We start from the raw sequence: 15,647 nt of genomic DNA, 5'->3' as shown, positions 1-15,647 counted from the left end.
CGAGGTCTCGTCACCGCCTTGGTTGTTTCCAACCAAACTCCAACCTCCCTCTCATTCGTTTATCCCACGATTGCACCATATATCAAATGTTTAGAAGAAATCAAAGCAATATCCAATTGATTAGGCTTAAACTCAAAGGAAATCGAACTTGCATTAGAAGTTTTTTTTCCTTACGAGAGGTTCTTCAACATATTCATACGGAGATATAATCAGATTTTTTTTTTCTATTTATGTATGTGTGGTAGTTTATGTAAGTAATTTTTGGATTTAATTTCATAAATGGATTTGATGTCTTGAATGGATTTTTGTGAGAATTTTTTTTGGATTAGAACATGGATTCTGCTTTCTCCGGTGACAAATTTAGCGGTGGTGGTAGCCAGAGGTTAGTGGTGGTGGTGGTCGGAGGCTAATGGTGGTGGTGGTCGTCAGATATGATTATCTGATAGCCAAATACCATGAATTTAATAGATAATTTTCTTAATGGATTAATAACTAGATAAAAAAAAAAAAAGATAAATAAGGGCAAAACGGTCTTTTTATGTTATGAGGGATGCAATGTGCAAGTTTTGAACAAACGAGGGACGATTGAAGTTAATTTTTGAAAATAGGGACTAAACACGCTTTTTGGTATGTACACGAGGACGATTGGTGTAATTTCCCCTTTATAAAACAATTTGGGAATTCTCCCACCCAATCCAATAAGCCCGCGCTATCCAACTGGAGGGAAGCCCTAATTGCTATATTCAAATACATCCCATTTCTTTTTCTTCCACACAGACACAGTGTTCCAGACTACAAATCTACAATCATCGCTTGCTAGCATACTGCTGTTGGTTAGCTTAGTTATAAACTGTGCTAAAACATGTATGTGGTGAAGAGAGATGGGCGTCAAGAGGCTGTGCATTTCGACAAAATCACAGCCCGACTGAAGAAATTGAGTTATGGACTCAGTGTCGATCACTGTGACCCTGTTCTTGTTTCGCAGAAGGTCTGTGCTGGTGTTTATAAGGGTGTAACCACCAGCCAGTTAGATGAACTCGCCGCGGAAACCGCCGCCGGCATGACTGCCAACCATCCTGATTATGCTTCTGTAAGTATTCATTCAAACCCTGTTCTCTTTCTATCAACAAACACTTGCTCTCTTTTAGTTTTCATATTTTTTTGTTCGATTGTTGCAATTATGCAAATTTGTTCCTGTCAGAGTTTTTTTGGTGTCGATAAAATTCCACTGTTAATTATTCGGCTATATGGATTTGGTACATGTACACAATTGAATTTCTCTCATTCTTCTTACAGTTGGCTGCAAGGATTGCTGTGTCAAATCTGCATAAGAACACCAAAAAGTCTTTTTCCGAAACGTAAGTCAATTTAGCACTATCTTGTCTACCTAGGTGTACCGATCTAAAATATGATTGTTGCTTCATCTCGTATTCTGTTATACCTTGTCATTCTCTGCATTATAACATAGTGTAACTTCTATTGTCACTGCAGAATCAAGGATATGTACAACTATGTAAGTGAGAGATCTGGGCAGAAGGCACCCCTTATTGCGGATGATGTTTATGAAATCATAATGAAGGTGAAAAGTGTTTACAAGCACACTATTATATCCCATTTACATTTTTTTATTGTTATGACTTAGTAATATGTCTCTACTTTAAAGGATTAAAAGGTAGTAACTGTTTGTAACTTCTTTGTTTCAGCATGCTGCTAGGCTGGATAGTGAGATTATATATGATCGTGACTTTGACTATGATTATTTTGGTTTCAAAACTCTTGAAAGATCTTATCTCTTGAAGATCCATGGAAAGGTTGTTGAAAGACCTCAACATATGTTAATGAGGGTTGCTGTTGGAATTCATAAGAATGATATTGAATCTGTTATCAAGACATATCATTTAATGTCACAAAGATGGTTCACACATGCATCTCCCACCCTTTTCAATGCAGGAACACCAAAACCCCAAGTAAGAAAACTCAACACCATCAAGAAAAGCTCCTTTTTAGTCATGATATGCATGTTTTTCATGTTTTCTCACTTTTGTTTCAACAATGTGGTTTGTAGTTGAGTAGCTGTTTCTTGATTTGCATGAAGGATGATAGCATTGAAGCTATATATGACACGTTAAAGGAATGTGCTATTATTAGCAAACAAGCAGGAGGAATTGGAGTGTCTATTCATAATATTCGTGCAACTGGAAGCTACATACGTGGAACAAATGGAACATCAAATGGTATTGTTCCAATGTTGCGTGTGTTTAATGATACTGCTCGTTATGTTGACCAAGGAGGTGGCAAGAGGAAAGGTATGTAATCTTGTTGACTTTTGACTTTTCCTTTTGTTTTTTTTTTTCCTAAATTTATTAACTCATTTTGTTAAATCTAGGTGCTTTTGCTGTGTACTTGGAGCCATGGCATGCTGATATCTTTGAATTTCTTGATTTAAAGAAGAACCATGGAAAGGTAGCAAATTTGGTCACATTCTGATGATATGCAAATATATATTTTTTTAAAATGTGTATTTAAAATTTATGCAGGAAGAGCAGCGGGCCCGGGATTTGTTTTATGCACTTTGGATACCTGATCTTTTTATGGAAAGAGTCCAGAGTAATGGAGATTGGTCTTTATTTTGTCCAAATGAGGCTCCTGGTTTGGCTGATTGTTGGGGTCAAGATTTTGAAAAACTATACACCCAATATGAAAAACTTGTAATGCCTGACTTTTTTTTTCATCAAAATTTGTAATTTTTGCTTTTTGTTGAAGCTTAATGGTGTATTTTTCTTGCATAAACAGGGGAAAGCAAAAAAAGTTGTTAAGGCACAAAATCTTTGGTTTGAAATTCTCACATCCCAAATTGAAACGGGAACCCCTTATATGCTTTTCAAGGTATTTTGTTTTTAATACTACATGGTATTTATGTTTTTTTTCTTTTTTTAATTAAATTTTTAATAAAAAAAGTTTCTTCTTAGGATACATGTAATAGAAAAAGCAACCAGCAGAATCTTGGCACCATAAAGTCTTCAAATTTATGTACTGAGATTATCGAGTACACAAGTCCAACAGAAACTGCTGTATGTAATCTTGCATCAATTGCATTACCACGATATGTCAGAGAAAAGGTAAAATGACTGATATACCCTCCTAAACCCTGTCAATATTTCTCTTCTAAAATTCCTTTTATGCCCTCTTGTAGGGTGTTCCAGCAGAATCCCAACCTTCAAAGCTTGCTGGCAGCAGAGGCTCTAGCAATCGCTACTTTGATTTTGAAAAACTAGCAGAGGTTTTAGTTTCTTGTTATCATATTTTTCTTACTTGTTTTAAAAAGATATTTAATTTTTCACTATCTTTAAATATTAAACCAGGTGACATCAACTATTACTACAAACCTCAACAAAATTATTGATGTAAATTATTACCCTGTTGAAACTGCAAAAAGATCAAATCTTAGACATAGGCCTATTGGTATTGGAGTCCAAGGTCTTGCAGATACTTTTATATTACTTGGTATGGCATTTGATTCACCAGAGGTAATCCAATCCATTCCATCTCTTCTTTTTTTATTTTATAAATCTCAAAATATGATAAATGTTTTTCTTTTATACTAATTCTCTTTATTCAAAATCACAGGCTCAACAGTTGAACAAGGACATATTTGAAACAATATACTACCATGCCCTAAAAGCTTCTTGTGAATTAGCTGAAAAAGAAGGCACATATGAAACATACGTTGGAAGTCCTGTTAGCAAGGTAACAAAATGAACGGAATCACATTCCATTCCGATTAGAATTGTTGATTCCATTCCTTTAAACGAAACAAATGTTTTCTTTTTTTGATTCTTGTAGGGAGTTCTGCAACCAGACATGTGGGGAGTAACACCTTCAAATTTATGGGACTGGAATTCCCTTCGTGGAATGATATCCAGGAATGGAATCAGGAATTCCCTACTTGTGGCTCCAATGCCGACCGCTTCAACCAGCCAGATTCTTGGAAATAACGAGTGTTTCGAGCCGTATACCTCTAATATCTACAGTCGCAGGGTTTTAAGGTATTTTTTTTATTTCATTCATTTCATAATAAATTTAGTTTATATAATTTTTTTTATTATAAATTTCTAGTGGAGAATTTGTGGTGGTCAACAAGCATCTGCTGCATGACTTGACTGAAATGGGGATCTGGTCTCCTGCTGTCAAGAATCAGATAATTTATGAAGATGGTTCTGTTCAGAAAATTATGGAAATTCCTGAAAATCTCAAGGCTATTTACAAGTATATGATTTTTGAGTTTTTGTTATGATCTTGTTTTAGTTTATATAATAAATAGCATTGTGTTTATGTTTGTTGAATGATGATGTGGCTTCAGAACTGTTTGGGAAATCAAGCAAAGGACATTGGTTGACATGGCTGTGGATCGTGGATGCTACATTGACCAAAGTCAAAGTTTGAATATTCATATGGATCAACCCAATTTTGGGAAGCTTACTTCCTTACATTTTCATGCATGGTCAAAGGTATTAAATGCAAGGAATAATAACAACCTACTTTTCGATTATTTGTTTTATTATAAAACAAATAAATTTATCAAAGTACAATGCTATAACTGGATAGATTTTTAAAGTACAATTTGTGTTGACATGCTTGTTTTGTTTGATGTTAGGGGCTGAAAACAGGGATGTATTATCTGCGTTCACGTGCTGCAGCTGATGCAATTAAGTTCACTGTTAATACTGACATGCTCAAGGTGTTTTTTTAATGAGTTTGTTATTTGTTTTTTGCAACTTATTTTTGTAATATAAACTAAAATCTTTTGTTTTAATGTAGGAAAAACCGAAGAATGTGAGTGATGAAGATAAAAAGAATACTGGAATGTCTGAAATGGTGTGTTCGTTGATGAATCGTAATGAGTGCTTGGCTTGTGGAAGTTGAAAATTTTGAATTAAGGAAAATGGTTTGAATTTAACTTTTTGGTAAAGTTTGAACTTCCAAGGCTTTTACTGTTTTGTATATATGAATGTTATGTATGAGCCATTTTTAAAAAGTGTGGTATGATTTAAATAAGTAATTGCTTTTGTAGATTGGATGTTTTTTAGTATGCATGAATTGGTTTTAACATATATAATAACTAGTCTTAGGGTTTTTGACATTGTAGCACAAGGAAGCTTGACGAATTTATACATTTAGTCACTCAAGTATTTTTTGTGCACAATAGATCATTTACGTTGCATTTCACCTATTAATTAGGTGATTGAACCTAAAATCAGCTGGTTACCAAGTTAACCAGGCTTAGTTGGCATAGTGATGTGGCAGTAAGTAGTCCACCTCATATAGATATTGATATTCTAATTCTTTTTATTTTCTTTAAAATTGAAAAAACAAAAAAGCCCTAAATTGTTCAGCCTATTTCACACTCATGTGGTTCTTCTTCTTGGCACATCATTCTCCTCTTCTTATGAAACCTAGAAAACCATGGCTTCCACCTCCTTTTCATCTTATTTATATGAACCTTAAAAATAATGGCTTCCATTGAAGGTTGTGATATACCCTCCTAGAGAAATCCTAGCTATGGAAACTTTGTGCCTTACTCCAAACACGCACACATGAAACAAACCTTTTCTTCCTCCTTTAGCGTTGCTTCTTCAGCCGACGACACTCATCTACATGTTTCTACAACCCAATGGTGGTTCTGTGTTAATTTGATGTCATTTAATTTATGAATTTCATATTTGTAGGCCAATTGATTTCTAATTTTTGATGGATTTCTTGTTTCCATTCCTAGACATCGTTTTTATTGCATATAGCCAAATCGTTTACAGAAATTTGGCGGTTAATGCTTTTTGATTTTGGTGTACAGAAGGATAATTGTAGGAACGAGGTTCAGTCGGTGCTCTTCATAGGGTCAAAGTATCGATCTTCATTTTTTTTTTCTGACCATAGGTTGCAATGGAGAGTGCTTCTATTTTTAGGTATCTTCATGTGTATGTAGCATTTCCCCTTTAATCATACCCATGTATGTTCATTTACTGGGTTTTGCAGTCGATGATGTTGGGTTTGGTAGCCTTCAACCTGCAACTAATTTCAATCAAACAACTTCATCTGTTGTGTTTTGTAGTTGGTGATGTTCATATGGATTGCTTGATTATGGGTTTCGTTCTCTGATTCATAGGCGGAGTGCGGTTACTCAGATGGATGTCGTTGACTGCTATAGTGGTTCACTCGGGTCGACGCCATTGACATTGTTTCCTCTCCCATCTACAAACTAATCAACTGTCCCTGTGACTCAGTAATATGCTTCAATCTCACTCAATTTCTCCATATAACTCTTTCTCTCCATCTCACTTATAGTGGAAGAATGGGTATTGGGAAAGAGACTTTGCAGGGAGGTTTGGGCTCGTAGGAGGGGAGAACGAGAGAAGGAGATTCCAATAGATCTAGAAAGAAGATGGTGTTCGTGATCACTACCTTGAAGGGAGTACAGTGCCACTGGAAAGAGAAGGAAGTGTACATGGCCTTCATAATTTTTTTTTAATGTGTTTTAAAATCAAAATGCCACGTCAGTATATTACCGATTCTTCCAGTATCAGGAAACAAAATGGTGTAATTGACACGTAAATTACAACTTTAGTGATTAATTGTGCACAAAAAAAAAAACTTGAGTCACTAAATGTGTAACTTGGTCAAACTTCTTTGTGCTACAGTGTAAAAAAACCCCTAGTCTTATTTAGTCATTGCTCTCTATATTATTTAGTGGTTTGGATAAGTGATATTTCAACAAATATTTGAAAAAAGTGCTGATTTTTTGGAAAAATAGAAAAAAAGATACATTAGAGCTTGTGGGAAGATTTTTTGACTTTTGTTATTAAACCATGGTTTAAAGCTCGTGTGTTGCGAGAGATTAAGCAATATATTTATCTTTGTGAAAATTGACTTTGTTGTGAAAGAGGTAGAATGTGTGGCAAAAATATAAATTGCCATGTACCTTTTTGTTTTTGCTACACATACACAACCATACAAACACATGACAGTCATGTATACATACAGTCAAACACACAACTGCAAACATGTACAATTGTAACATTGTACTTTGAAAACCAGTAACTCTTGAAAAACATAATTTATGGATATAATCTATAACTATAAATAATATGCATATTTGTTTTTGAAAACAAATATCTAAAACAAACTGATATTTATATGTTTTCACAACCTTACATACATGAAAACGAATATGTGAATAGAAAGTGAATATATATTTGGGAGGTGAATTGTTATTTAGTGATATTTGTTCATTCCCATTTTCATCATCGTTACTATACCATTTTCTTCCCAAAATTTTAAAAATGTTCACACATTACGAGTTTTGACTCACTATGATTTCCAGCCAAAATCAAATTTTGATAACTTTTTATGTGACATTTATTTCATTCACGACGTATTAATGTTTTACAATCTTCCACATGCAATTGTTATCAATGGCATCGCAAAGAACATCGCTATCTACTAGTAGCCTAAAGTTGTTATGTGCTAGGAATGATGTAAACTCTATTGATGAGAAATGTGATTCTAATGACAACTTATAATTGTTTAAAAATGGTGCGAAAATCTACTTACAAATGTATAGATTGACATGCTACCTAAGAGTTCTTCTAGTGATTCTACTGCTTCAACATGACCCAATCAACTTTAGGTCCTTAGTGCTTAGTTGTCTATTAGGCCTAAATATCATTGTTTGCCCTACTTGTACCTTGGTTAGAGGTGGCAATCGTGTCGTGTCGGGTTTGTGTCGTGTCAAAACACCAAACGGGTTGAAAGTGCTTGATCCGAACCCGAAGCATTTAATTAGCATGTCGTGTCGTGTCAACCTGTTTATTTTCGTGTCGAGCTCGTGTCGGGTTTCAGGGTAGGTCTATACCTTGAAATATGTCGTGTCATGTGAGGTTAAAAGATTGAGCATGTTGAAAGAGTAGGAGTTGGGTAGACGAAAAGGGAAAACTAATAGTTTGGAGGCAGAATAAATGAAGTCATAGCAAGTTTAGATGACAAAATTAAAAGAGTGAGAGTTTGGGAGGCAGATGACATGATCATAAGGATGTGAGAGTGGTGAAAGAGACTGGGTAGTTTGGGAGAGAATGGGAAAACTGAAATGAAGTTTTGATCTAGACGGTTAAGTCATTTCAACATTACAAAACAATTCAATTCGAAAGTTTTCTTTTATTAATGGTTTTGTTTTGTATCTTTCTAGTTTATTTAAATAATTCAAAAAACTTGCATATAAATAAACGGTAATTTTCGAGTCATATTCGAGTTGAAATTCTCAACCCTAACCTTACCCATTTAATTTTCGTGTCGTGTCGTGTCAACCCGTTTATTTAAACGGGTTGAAATATCTTACCCAAACCCGTTTATTTCGTGTCGGGTTTCGTATCGTGTCAATTTTTGCCACCTCTAACCTTGGTCATGAGGCTATTAGAAGGTATTTGGAAAAATTTCAGTGTTGTAAAAATGGATGTCGCATTGCCTATACAGATCCTACTTGCCAACATTGTTGTGACAATCATCCATGTGTTTCACCCTTATGAATTCGACCTGGCAATGGGGCGGGTTTGGAGCGAATCGATTTTGATCCAAACCCTTTTAACAAATTTTAAAATCTGATCCAAACCCGCTCTGTAACCCGCAAGGTTTTGAATAATCAAACCCATACCCTTATCCACCGAATCAGCAGATATTCAAACCCATCCCGTAACGCGTACGTTTTTTGAATAATAAAACACATTTTACTTAAATCATAAAATCACATTTATTAAATAAAACTAAGTTTTGATTTAGAAAACACATGATGTACTCAAGGACTTTCTATTGGAGTTAAAATCATAATTTTAGTTACTTCCTATTAGTTTTTGACCGTTGATTGCATTGATATAAAATAGAAATTACAAACTTTCTTCCGGTTGATAAATAACCTTATTGATTTATAAATGAAATTGGTGATTACATGATGAAATATAAATGAAATGAAATCATGAATCTTGGGAGAAGAGTAGAAGACTGGAAGTCTAGAAGTTGAGTCGTTGACTCCTATGTAAAAATAATTTAGTCTTTGGCCTTTTATCTTTGGATTTCTGATTGGAATTTAATGTAAACTTTAGGCAATATAAAATATAAATTTATATTTCTAAAATTTATATGGGGCGGGTTATAAACGGAGCGGATCGGTGCTGATCCATACCCGACCCTTTTAATAAAAGGGTTAGCGGGTACGGATCGTTAACGGGTAAACGGATAAAAAATTATGCTCCAAACCCATATAATTTTTAAGGGTTTGGATCGGATCAGGATCAAAACCCGCTCCATTGTCAGGCCTACAGACCACCCACTCTACTTTCTTATTAAATTATTTAGTGTTTTTTATAATATTATGATTTGTAACTTTTAATACTGTCTTTTTGTACTTTTAATAAAAATATTATTATTCGATACTTATTAGAAAAATTGTTGTTTGTTAAATTCAAAATATTTTTTATCTCCACAAACAGCAACATTGATACTTCGGATTCTTGGATAGAGAAGAAGTAGAATACGAAAATTTTAATCATTTGTGCATGATAAATAAATCTACAAGCTTTGTTTTACAATGCGAACTAGGGTTTTTCATTTTGAACAAGACTCGATAGTCGATACCAACATATAAGTCTAAAATATGACAGTTGTTGTGATGTCATGTTTTCCAACAAACATCAATTACAAATAAATCACGATCTATTTGCAGTTTCCTTTTTCTTATTGTTGAAAGAGAGCATGTGTTAGATATCAGATTTAAAGTTTGCATTTTGGTAACCTTAAACCGCGAACTAAAGCTCACTAATTTGCGTCATCTTGTTGTAACTTTAAAATGTGTGGTTATGAGGAATAGAAAAAGCGTGAGAAATAGTATTTTAATGACCACTCAAATATTTATATGTAACTAACTCAATTTCGTCGATGCACATGTCGGTTTGTGTTCCCTTTTCATTCGTAATGATACAATTCACTTGTTCTCTTATTTCCTCAATTTGTCTCCTTTTCACATTTTTATAGTTAACTTATTTAAAAGAAAAAACTATTGCAAACTTACAAAAGACACAAGAAAAATGTGTAATATTGACATCATTTTGAAGGTTGGACTACTTTTTTAATAAACTATTTATAAACTACTTTATTTTATTTGAAAGCGTTTATTATACAACATAACATCCAAAACCAACTTAACCTTATAATCACTTTATAAAAAAAAATATAAGCTAATTTAAAATCCATCTCAGTTACAAAACTCAAAACTCCAATCTGAATTCAACATAAAACAAGCTCATTGTTTGATTGTTTCTATCACCAAATTATCAACTTTCTAAAACTCTTTCATAGAAAAGCAAGCTAGCCCTTGAGCCAAGAACATCTTCTTCAGATACCCTACAAACATGGCTATCTGACACCCCAACCCAATACACATCACAAGGCTCTGAAATCACATCAATTTCTGTATTATTATTATTATTATCATTTGTTTTCTTTTTACTTACTCTTCTGTAAACCGTGTAATGCCCACCTCCTGTGCTTCCAAAATGCTCCACAACAGAAACAAGATTGTATGTATGATCTCCATTTGGTGTTGACTTCAAAGTCTCATGACTTTGTTCCTCTTGGATTTCTAATTCAGTATCAATAGTTTCCACATAATCAGTAGATCTTTCTGTTAAATTGCTTTCTTTTCCTTGTTTGTATACATTACACAAAGGGTAACTATCATTCTGTAATTTGAAGATGTGAGAATAACGAATCGGCTGTTGATTTTGCTCCATATGTTTTATTTCAACTCCTCCGTTTTGGAATCGTGACATGTTCAAACTCAAAGGAAAAGTGATATGACCCTAAAATTATAAACTTTGGTTATAAATAACAATATACATGAACACATAACAAAAAAAAAAAAAAAAAAAGAATTACCTGGAGCTTAACGGATTCCCCAAATGCATTAATTGAAGCACGTTGTAAATTGAGGCATAAAATCTATACAAGTATAAGAACACATTTATTAGAGTCAAAATGTACATTAACATAAAAGGTTAAATAAAGAATATAACATTACCTTTGGACTACGTGCAATATGTAATTGCTTGAATGTATGTGAATAGTTATTTGACCAAGGTAATGATTTAAGAGATTGTATATTTCTGCAGCCACATGTATCTTGTTTGCTACAATTTTGGAGTTTTTCAATATCTGTCTGATAATTTGAGCATGAATACTATTTTAGTTCAACAAAATCTTGTTTAGATAAATGATAAATAATTGTAACTCACTACTCACCTCGTTTTTATTTAGCAGAGATAAATATTTCATGGCAGAAGTATGCCAGCAATGAGTGCAAAAGTAATTTTCAAGCCTTTCTGCAACAAAAAATTGCTTCATGCAATCTTCTATAGAGCATCCAGGCATCTAAATATGATAATAGGATCATAAAACAGTATATGTTAACTTTGATGATAACTCTTGTTAGCATGTATAACAAATTAAAAGTTAAAATATATGAATTTTACATACGATAGAACCACCACCATATGTTGGTGGTGAAAGGTATAAACAATTGAAGAATTGGAAGTCGAGTGAAATCTGCAAAATGAATTAGAAAAATGTGAAATATGAAACTCATCCACTTCTTATATTTAAACATAAGAAGAAAACTGTGATTAGTGAAAAAAGAAAGAAAAACAGAAGTACCATTCAACCTGAAACGAACAGCTTTGACAAGTCAAAATGCTGCCAATGATTCCATTAAAGGGTCCAAGAAAACTCTGAGTCCATCTTTCTAGATCACTGTGAATAATCCTTCCATTTGGGGGAAGAATACGATTACTGGATGCAGTTGCAATAGTTAGAGAATTATGATTTGAGCCAAAACATACTGAACATTCTTCTCTTAAAGAAGATAACATGTGGGCTAATGCTTCTTCTGCATCCTGAACAAAAGTCAAGAATATATCAAACAAAAGATCATAGAACAAAAGGGAAACATGTTCGATGTGCTAATGTGATAGTCTAACCTGTTGACTAGTTAGGTTGAAGTTAGGGGTATAAAGAGCCATTGCAAGCATCACTTTTCGTGGACTTAATACTTTTCCTTTATGTCGAATGATGCATAATTCTACAGTAAATCTCAGCTTTTTAGTTGATGATATGGAATCATTTGGGGGTGTTTCATGGTAAGATTGTTACCTTGCAATAGAGCATTCAACGAGACTGCAAGTGGCATGTCCTCGTTTACTTCGATCTCTGATGAAGCTTCGAAATCCTCCACAATCTTCTGGAGGGAACTCAGAAAGGAAGAACAGCTGGCCAAAGCCTAAAAAAAATCAAATTCCAACAAAGTAATGCATCATGGAATGAAAGTCCTAGCAGAAACCATGTGGATTTGTATTGTAAAATTGATAAGTTATAACGCTTATGATACCTGCAGAACGACGTTCAAGAAGCAATTGTTGCCGAGATTTTGCAATCCGGGAACGACCCACGATATCTCAGGCGAAGATTCGCTCTCCGACGATGACGACCATGATAAGAATAAATTATTGAAACCCCTCCTTCCTCTTTCATCTCTTAAAGCAAGAATCAAACCAGCAACACTGAGTATGCTACTTGCAATAGAAATTTGGAATCCAGATGAAGTAACCCAGTGGGCGTTGTGAGAGAGGCTTCTAAACCCATGTCTGAATGAATGAAACAGCGACTGAACATTCACGTCTCCGTGGATTTTCATCTGCTTGCGTCTGAAGTTACTGGGGGTGCTGTCGTCGATGTAGTCTGAGGCTCATCGATTTCATCTTCGGTCAGTTAAAGTCAAAACCCCACTTTTTCTTTGCCCGGGGATTTCATGATTCTCTCGACACATTGCTTGGTTAGGCTTCGGCCTTTGGGGTTATTTGTTGGGCCAAACATCATGAAATAACAAGGGCAAACTCATTTTGGGTTCTTAAAAAAAAAAAAAAAAAAAAAAAACAAACTCATGTAACTTTTTAATTGTTAAAACGCCTACATTTAATTTTGCCTTTCAATTTTGCTCAAATATCCGATAGAAAAAGGGTTTATCTGAATATTTTTTTTTAATGCTCCCTATGGTTTGGTAATTCAAACAACTTGAGTCCAAGTTTTATTTTTATTACACCAATAGTACTTAAACTAGCATTTTATTGCATTGGTTGTCCCTCCCTCCCTTTAATACCGTTAGAAATATGTTGCTAGACTTTTGTAAAATGATGCTTTTGCTCATGTTTTTGTCTTTTTGTTAAAACCCTTGCCTCTCTCTCTCTCTCATGTTTGCGTAATAATCTAAAAAGAAATTTGAAAACACCTAAATTGATGTTAAATTGTAAAAAAAAAAAAATATGTTGATTGCGTCCATGATTGTAGAACTCGTTACTCGGTACCTGTTTAGTTGACTATCAAGTAGCGAGTACTCGAGGAGTACTCGGATACGGTAATTCATGTAGAAATATTATTAAGGAAATTATATATGTCAAAATCATAAGTTAAAATCATAAGTTGATTGAAATATATATATAAAAAATAGATATATGTGAATATATAAAAACTGAAAAACACATAATTATCTCATTTCGTGAATAATTACTAAGAATTTAAGATATATATGTAGTAATAATCACATGTTTGTGTGTTAAATAATAAATCATTAAGTATATTATACATACTAATCACCGAGTTGCTCGAGTTTTACAATATTACTTGCTTCAGTAAGGGGCGGATCGAGGAGTACTCGGATTTCCTAACTCGCCTCAGTAAGGGGCCGAGTACGGAGTACTCGGCCAACTCGACGAGTTTTACAACACTAATTGTGTCTGAAGTTAGTGGGGGTGTTGTCGTCGATATAGTCTAAGGCTTATCGATTTCATCTTGGAGTCACTTGATTGTCAAAAGTCAAAACCCCACTTTTCTTTAGTCCTGGATTTCATGCTTCTCTTAACACATTGCTTGGTTTGGCTTTGGCCTTTAGGGGTTATTTGTTGGGCTAAACATCATGAAATAACAATGGAAAAAATACAATAAAACCCAACTTATTTTAGGTCTTTAGTCAAAAAAAAAAAAATCCTCATGTAATTTTTTTAATTGTTAAAACCATTACATTTACTTTTGCCTTCCAATTTTGCTCAAATATCCTATAGAAAAAAGGTTTATCTGAAGATGTTTTTTTAATGCTCCTTATAGTTTGCTAAATCAAACAACTTGAGTCCAAGTTCTACTTTTTACACCAATAGTCCTTGAATTAGGATTTTCTTGCATTGGTCGTCCCTCCTCTAACACCGTTAGAAATATGGTGTTAAACGTTGTAAAATGGTACTTTTGCCTATGTTTTGTCTTTTTGTTAAAATCCTTGCCTATTTCTCTCTCTCTCTCTCTCATGTTTGGGTAATAATCTAAAAAGAAAATTGAAAACACCTAAATTGATGTTAAATTGTAAAAAAAATGTTGACAAACATCCATGTGTAATTAAGGAAAAATCTTGCAATTTTGCAACAATAAAAAATGAAAACAACGAGTCCAAGTTTTGTTATTAAATTGCCATTAAACTCACAACCATTATCATCGCCCTTATAGACTCTCCTAATCCACATGCATTTGAAACATCTTTTTTTCCATTAAAGCTACACCCGTTTTCAACCAACATATCTTTAAGCCATTTTCCTAAACCCTCCACCCCTTTGACTAGACCAAGAAATGAAGCGGGTTTTGACCCTGATCCGCCCCAAACCCGTGCAAAATTAATGGGTTTGGATCATATTTTATGATTCGTTTACCCATTAACGACCCATACTCGTTAACCCTTTTATTAAAAGGGTCGGGTATGGATCACTATCGATCGGATCCGTTTATGACCCTCTCCATCTAAATTTTGAAATATAAATTAATTATTTTATAAGTAATAATACATTTATCAATCTTCACATATATGAGTCAAGGAGTTAGACTGTTAGACATTCTACTTCACCTTCCTAGTTCAGTTCCTAATCCAAATGGCTGATTGCAGTCGACTCCGAATATAATCGACTTTATAATCTTTTGAAATCAATTATGAAATTGATAGTCCACAATCAAGACGCAAGAGCAAGAAGAAAAAGGTTCAACCAAGATTCAAGAAGAAGAAGAATAAGAAAATGCGATAATCGAGTGATCGACATTCCACAATCATAATACATTGGAAGAGTTATTTATATATCTATAATTGGTGTTTGTTTTGGAGTGAATGTTTTTTGGTTTTAGTGATCATGTTATATGTGTTTTAATGAATAATATTAACCTAAACTTAATATTGTAAATTGATCGGGTAAAAGCATTGAAATTCGTTGATCCGGTGGATAAGGGAATGGGTTTAATCATTCAAAACCCTGTGGGTTACAGGTCAGGTTTGGATCATCATTTGAAAATTGCTTAACGGGTTTGGATCAACACTGATCTGCTCCAAACTTGCTCCATTGTCAGGCCTACCTTTGACGTTACTGAAAGTAGTACAATTCACTTGTTAGGTCTACAATAATAATAACATTCAGGTACTGACTTGATTGTCCGTGCTAGTGGTCATCAATAGAACCTGCTTTTACCTCATTCAT

The 15,647-nt window shown here is 33.9% G+C and overlaps 2 protein-coding genes and 1 long non-coding RNA gene across 3 annotated transcripts; 2 read left to right on the top strand and 1 right to left on the bottom strand.

Annotated features, from left to right (window-relative positions):
* Positions 1 to 689: 689 nt before the first annotated feature.
* Positions 690 to 5,070, top strand: LOC145031579 (ribonucleoside-diphosphate reductase large subunit-like). The gene is made up of 17 exons (XM_078980168.1): positions 690 to 1,090; positions 1,297 to 1,358; positions 1,492 to 1,579; positions 1,704 to 1,967; positions 2,066 to 2,306; positions 2,387 to 2,463; positions 2,538 to 2,708; positions 2,794 to 2,886; positions 2,970 to 3,119; positions 3,194 to 3,280; positions 3,363 to 3,527; positions 3,628 to 3,747; positions 3,844 to 4,046; positions 4,117 to 4,266; positions 4,361 to 4,508; positions 4,655 to 4,738; positions 4,819 to 5,070. Exons 1-17 carry the CDS (start codon positions 863 to 865, stop codon positions 4,921 to 4,923), a joined length of 2,436 nt encoding a protein of 811 aa, XP_078836294.1. The 5' UTR covers positions 690 to 862; the 3' UTR covers positions 4,924 to 5,070.
* Positions 5,071 to 5,317: 247 nt separating this feature from the next.
* LOC145029074 (uncharacterized) lies at positions 5,318 to 6,565 on the top strand. The gene is made up of 2 exons (XR_013676355.1): positions 5,318 to 5,960; positions 6,107 to 6,565. It is a non-coding gene; the product is annotated as an uncharacterized LOC145029074 (long non-coding RNA).
* A 3,710-nt stretch (positions 6,566 to 10,275) lies between these two features.
* On the bottom strand, positions 10,276 to 12,960 carry UBP27 (ubiquitin-specific protease 27). Its single transcript, XM_078980167.1, has 9 exons — positions 12,479 to 12,960; positions 12,244 to 12,370; positions 12,072 to 12,172; positions 11,757 to 11,987; positions 11,572 to 11,640; positions 11,338 to 11,466; positions 11,117 to 11,254; positions 10,975 to 11,037; positions 10,276 to 10,898 (listed from the first exon to the last, which is right to left on the bottom strand). The coding sequence occupies exons 1-9, from the start codon at positions 12,782 to 12,784 to the stop codon at positions 10,371 to 10,373; spliced, it is 1,692 nt and encodes a 563-aa protein (XP_078836293.1). The 5' UTR covers positions 12,785 to 12,960; the 3' UTR covers positions 10,276 to 10,370.
* Positions 12,961 to 15,647: the final 2,687 nt, after the last annotated feature.

This window comes from Lactuca saligna, chromosome 2 (genome assembly GCF_052625555.1).
Source record: "Lactuca saligna cultivar CGN05327 chromosome 2, ASM5262555v1, whole genome shotgun sequence".
In the NCBI taxonomy this organism is placed as follows: domain Eukaryota; kingdom Viridiplantae; phylum Streptophyta; class Magnoliopsida; order Asterales; family Asteraceae; genus Lactuca; species Lactuca saligna.
Note: the sequence above shows the minus strand (reverse complement) of the source record. Positions and strands in the feature narration are given on the sequence as shown.